This window comes from Orycteropus afer, unplaced genomic scaffold (assembly GCF_000298275.1).
Source record: "Orycteropus afer afer isolate SDZICR_OR568_19922 unplaced genomic scaffold, OryAfe1.0 scaffold00006, whole genome shotgun sequence".
NCBI classification, from domain to species: domain Eukaryota; kingdom Metazoa; phylum Chordata; class Mammalia; order Tubulidentata; family Orycteropodidae; genus Orycteropus; species Orycteropus afer.
Genome location: NW_006921593.1, coordinates 9,884,010 through 9,888,589, shown reverse-complemented (window position 1 = coordinate 9,888,589; position 4,580 = coordinate 9,884,010). Strand labels below are relative to the sequence as shown.

At 41.2% G+C, this 4,580-nt stretch overlaps 1 protein-coding gene across 1 annotated transcript in view; it reads right to left on the bottom strand.

Annotated features, from left to right (window-relative positions):
* SEPTIN14 (septin 14) overlaps nucleotides 1–3,972 on the bottom strand; it is a 21,154-nt gene extending 17,182 nt beyond the window's left edge. Inside the window, exon 1 of the mRNA XM_007940795.1 lies at nucleotides 3,919–3,972. Within this exon, the coding sequence (XP_007938986.1) occupies nucleotides 3,919–3,972 (54 nt within the window). The remainder of the gene's footprint in view (nucleotides 1–3,918) is intronic.
* Between the last annotated feature and the right edge of the window lie 608 nt (nucleotides 3,973–4,580).

The window sequence follows — 4,580 nt, the reverse complement described above, 5'->3', positions numbered from 1 at the left end:
GGGGGGGGGGGTGTCAGAAGAACTGGATGACTAACCAGACACCATGAGCACCATCAACAACAAGAAAATCAGAAGAGGAAGCTAGTAGTTGGGTGTGTGTATGTGTAAGATAGGTTCAAGTTTCAAAGTTAATTTTCAAGCAAATGTAGAGATACCCTGAAGGCAGTTAGGTACTTGTGAGTACCGCCTCAGCCCGAGAACAAGACTGAGAAGGACCCACTCTCAGGAGGTGCAAAGATAAGCCTGAAAGAGGAGAAGATACATGGCCAGACAGGGAGGAAAAAAGAATCAGTGTCATGACAATGATAAAAACATTGTGACAAGCAAAAGAACTAGGGGAAACCCAAAAGAATTAAAATGTATCGCGTTCCGTATCGCATCCCATTTACAACCCCCAAAGTGATCACATATTTATAAGATATGGCTTACTGGCAAATGAAGCTTAATAAAGGCATAGAAAAGAAAAGAAGTAAGGAACTGAGTTGATTGTAAGTGTAATGATTTAATGTTGTAATATAGCTTTGAAGACAAAAACCTGTGGTGGCCAGTGGATCCAGACAAAAAGATGGGGCAGCCTGAACTTACCTGTGTTGGTCAAACTTCCTGGGATTCATCATGGTCAACTTTAAGAGGGACAGTGGCAGGCTGCACACCATCCTATGTTGTGCAAAATTCCTTGTGCAGAGGTGTTGCTCATTAAATAGCCAGGAAGGAAAGGAAGGTGGGAAGGAGAGAGAGGGAGAAAAGGAAGAAGAAAGGGAGGGAGAAATGAAGGAAGGGACCTGCAGGGGAATAAGCGGGCGGCCAGGCAACTCATGGTGACCCCATGTGTGTCACAACAGAGCTGTGTTCTGTAGGGTTTTCAATGGATGATTTTTTGGGGGAAGAGATCCCCAGGCCTTTTACCAAGGACCTCTGGATGAACTTCAACCTCCGACCTTTTGGTTAGCAACACATTAACTATTTGAACCAACCAGTGACTCTACCCCAAGAAGAGTGACCAGGCTAATGACGCAATTTGAGATGATATGTGAGAAAACAGAGTATTGAGAGCAAGAGAAACTCGTCAGAGGAATAAAGCAGAGAGCTGAAAACACATGAAGACTGTCACTTGGGAAGAGGTTGTATTTATTTTATGGAGTTCAAGGGCATGGCAAAAGGACAACAAGTTCCAAAGGGCTAATTTCATACAATGTGCCAGAAGGACTTTCTCATAATTAAAGTTATCCAAAAATTAAACGGGCCCATGTAACAGGCCTTGGTTCCAAGGTAGGGGAAATAAGGAAAAACAGGTATTCTCACGCATTGAGAGTGGGAGTATAAATTGGCATAGCATCGTTATAGGATAATTTGGTGATTACTATAACATCTTAAAGGAGCTCTGGTAGCATAGTGCCTAAGACACTTGACTGCTAACCAGAAGGCTGGCGGTTTAAACCTACCAGCCACTCCTTGGAAGGAAGGTTGGGCAATCTGCTTCCATAGTGATACTGCCTTGGAAACCCAAGGAGGGGTCGCCATGAGTCATGTCCAACTCAGTGGCACATAACAACAACATCACATCTTAAAATGCACATGCTTTCTGATCCAACTATTCCATTTCTAGGTAAGAAGCCTAACAGGTACACGGAAAGGTAAGTAGAAAGATGTTCAGTGCAGCATTGTACAGCAATAAACAAATGATGTCCAGAAGTTACCTCCACCTATCAAGAGGAGACTGGTTACTGAAAGACAATACATTCATACATTCTAAAAGTACAAAGTTACTAACAAGATAAGGTTGATCCGTGTGTGCTGATAGGAAAATTTGTCCAAGGAGAAGTGATTACTGACAAAAAACAAAGAGAGTTTTTTCATTTTCCTGTGGTTTGAAATTTTCTTCTGAGGATGTGAGCATGCTTTTAAAAATATGTTTCTATGAGAGGACAGACAGTAAATAGTCCAGTTGTGAAAGAATTCAGAGAAAGTTTGGGAGATTACTTGTTAAAGCATTTGTCGCAAGCATTTGTATATCCGATTAAGTCTGCTAATTGACCTTTGGGGTTCCTTTTAATTCCAAAATTGTATGATTTGGATCTCACGCTTGGAAAGGAGTGGTCACCATGATTTCATGCCAAAGAGGGGTCAAGATGATACAGAATGAGCAAAGCCATTGATTTAGTCACTGAAACATGACCTTAATGGTAGATTCAGAAAAGCAATGAATAAAAATGAAAGGCAGGTTATGATTTTAAAAGTGTGACTGATGGAGAAACAGGTTGTTATGGATTGAATTGTGTCCCCAACAAGGTTATGTTGAAGTCCCAACCCCTGTCCTTGTAACTACAACCCTGTTTGAAAATAGGGATTTTCTTTGTAATCTAAATGAGGCCATATGGGAGTAGGGTGGATTCTAAGCCTACTCTCTCCAGAGTGGTGTTTTTTTTAAAAAATAGCAGACTAGACACAGAGACACACATGGGGAGGCCCCAGAGGATGATGGAGGCAGAAGCATCTTCAACCCCAGCGATGCCAAGGATGCTGGTGGTTACAAGAAGCTGAAAGGAAACCCAGACAGACAGACCTTCCCTGAGAGCCAGCTGGTGCCCTGATTTCCACTTGTAGCCTCCCAAACTGAGAGTATACAGTTCTATTCCTAATGCCACACACTGATGATAGTTGTGTGTTATAGTTGTTCCAGAAAATTATAACAGGTGGAATAAACCATTCACTCCAGAGGAGTAACAGAGTGAGAAGAGAAAAACGATGGTAGTTTGGTGAGTCAAACTAAGATACAGCGTAATTGGAGTGCCCTTAGCATGATTGGAGGAAGTGACACCAGGGTCAGCATCCCTAGTTATTAAACATAAAGGAACATTATTTAATATAGTTGAATACCTATGGATATTCTTGAAACTTTTTTGTCATAAAAAATTCTAAAAGACTCAGTTTGCACCAATTCAGATATACTTGCTATTAGCATCCATCAGATCAGCCCCCAACTCATGTCGACCCCATGAACAAGGGATTGCTTTGGTGCCCGATCTGCACATCCCCACGATCAGCTGTGGACCAGCATTGTGATCCATAGGGTCTTCACTGGCTAATTTTTCAGAAAGAGATCACCAGATCTTTCTTCCTACTCTATCTTAACCTGGAAGCTCTGTTGAAACCTGTTCAGCATCCCAGCAACAAGCAGGCCTCCACTGACAGACAGGTATTATCTAAACATGAGGTGCACCAGCTGGGAATCGAACCCGGGTCTCCCCCATGGAAGGTGAGAATTCTACCACTAAACCACCAATGCCTTACATTCAGATATCCTACTCCCTCTTTAATCTAAATTTAATGTAATTACCATATATTTTCCCTAATACACGGGCTCATCTTAAAACGGAACTTAGAAGCATTTGCTTCAAACTCCCACTCAGTCAAACCACCAACAAGCAGCCACCCAACCACTTCCTAAAGTTAATTTCATATAAATGCTTATGGGAGGTTCTGGAGTTTTAATTATTATTTTGTTGTTAAATAGTTTTTTTTTGGTATCACCAACAAAGGCAGCAGGCACAGGAAACACTCAACAAGAATTTAACTCATTGCTGCTATTTAATTCCAATCAGTATAAAAGTTCAAACATAACAAACATAAGCCTGTATTACATAGGCCTAGAGCTCTGGTAGCATAGTGCCTAAGGCACTTGACTGCTCACCAGAAGGCTGGCGGTTCAAACCCACCAGCCACTCCTCGGAAGGAAGGTTGGGCAATCCTACTTCCGTAGTGATACTGCCTCGGAAACCCAAGGAGGGGTCGTTGTGAGTCGGGGCCGACTCGACAGCAAACAACAACAACAACATTCCAGTTACTGAGTTGGTCTTTTGAAAACATAGAATATTATTGAAGTGCAAAATGCAGAGTTTTATTGAAAAATATACTCACTGTATCTTCATCATTGGGTATTTGTGAGGACACACATGCTGGTTTTTCTGCCATGTCTGATCCTGGAAGCTAAGCAGGGTCGGCCCTGGTTAGTACTTGGATGGGAGACTGCCTTGCAATACCTGGTGCTGTAGGCTTTCTAAATAGCAGTCAATCGACCCAGTGGCAATGGGTTTGATTTACTTCAGGGATTAGGAAAACAAAGCAAACATATGAGCAAAGAAATTAAGCCCTTTTTAAAATTAATACAGTCCTTACTATAAAAATGTAATTTAGGTCAATAAGCAATTATAATATAGACATTATCCCAAGTTTAAACTCTTAGTCCATACTATTGACTTATTTTTAAAATTGTGACTGCCTTGTTAGACAGCTTTCTATATAGTAAATAATATAAATAATAACAACAAATAACATTGTTCAACTTGTAATGCACAGTAACACAGTTAGACATAACAAAGCATCTTCAGAAAAGTAAACTCTCTTCTGAAATCCTGAGGACAAAGAGCTTGCTCCTTTAAAGGGCTCTCTGGGTAGGAGAAGAGGAAAGAAGAACCTTTACTTTAACAAGTGCTAAAAGAACCAGGAACAGACTCATCATTACTTAACTTTCCAGAGTGGCTTTCCAGGGGAGACAGGGATGTTAGAATGTATCCCTTGCA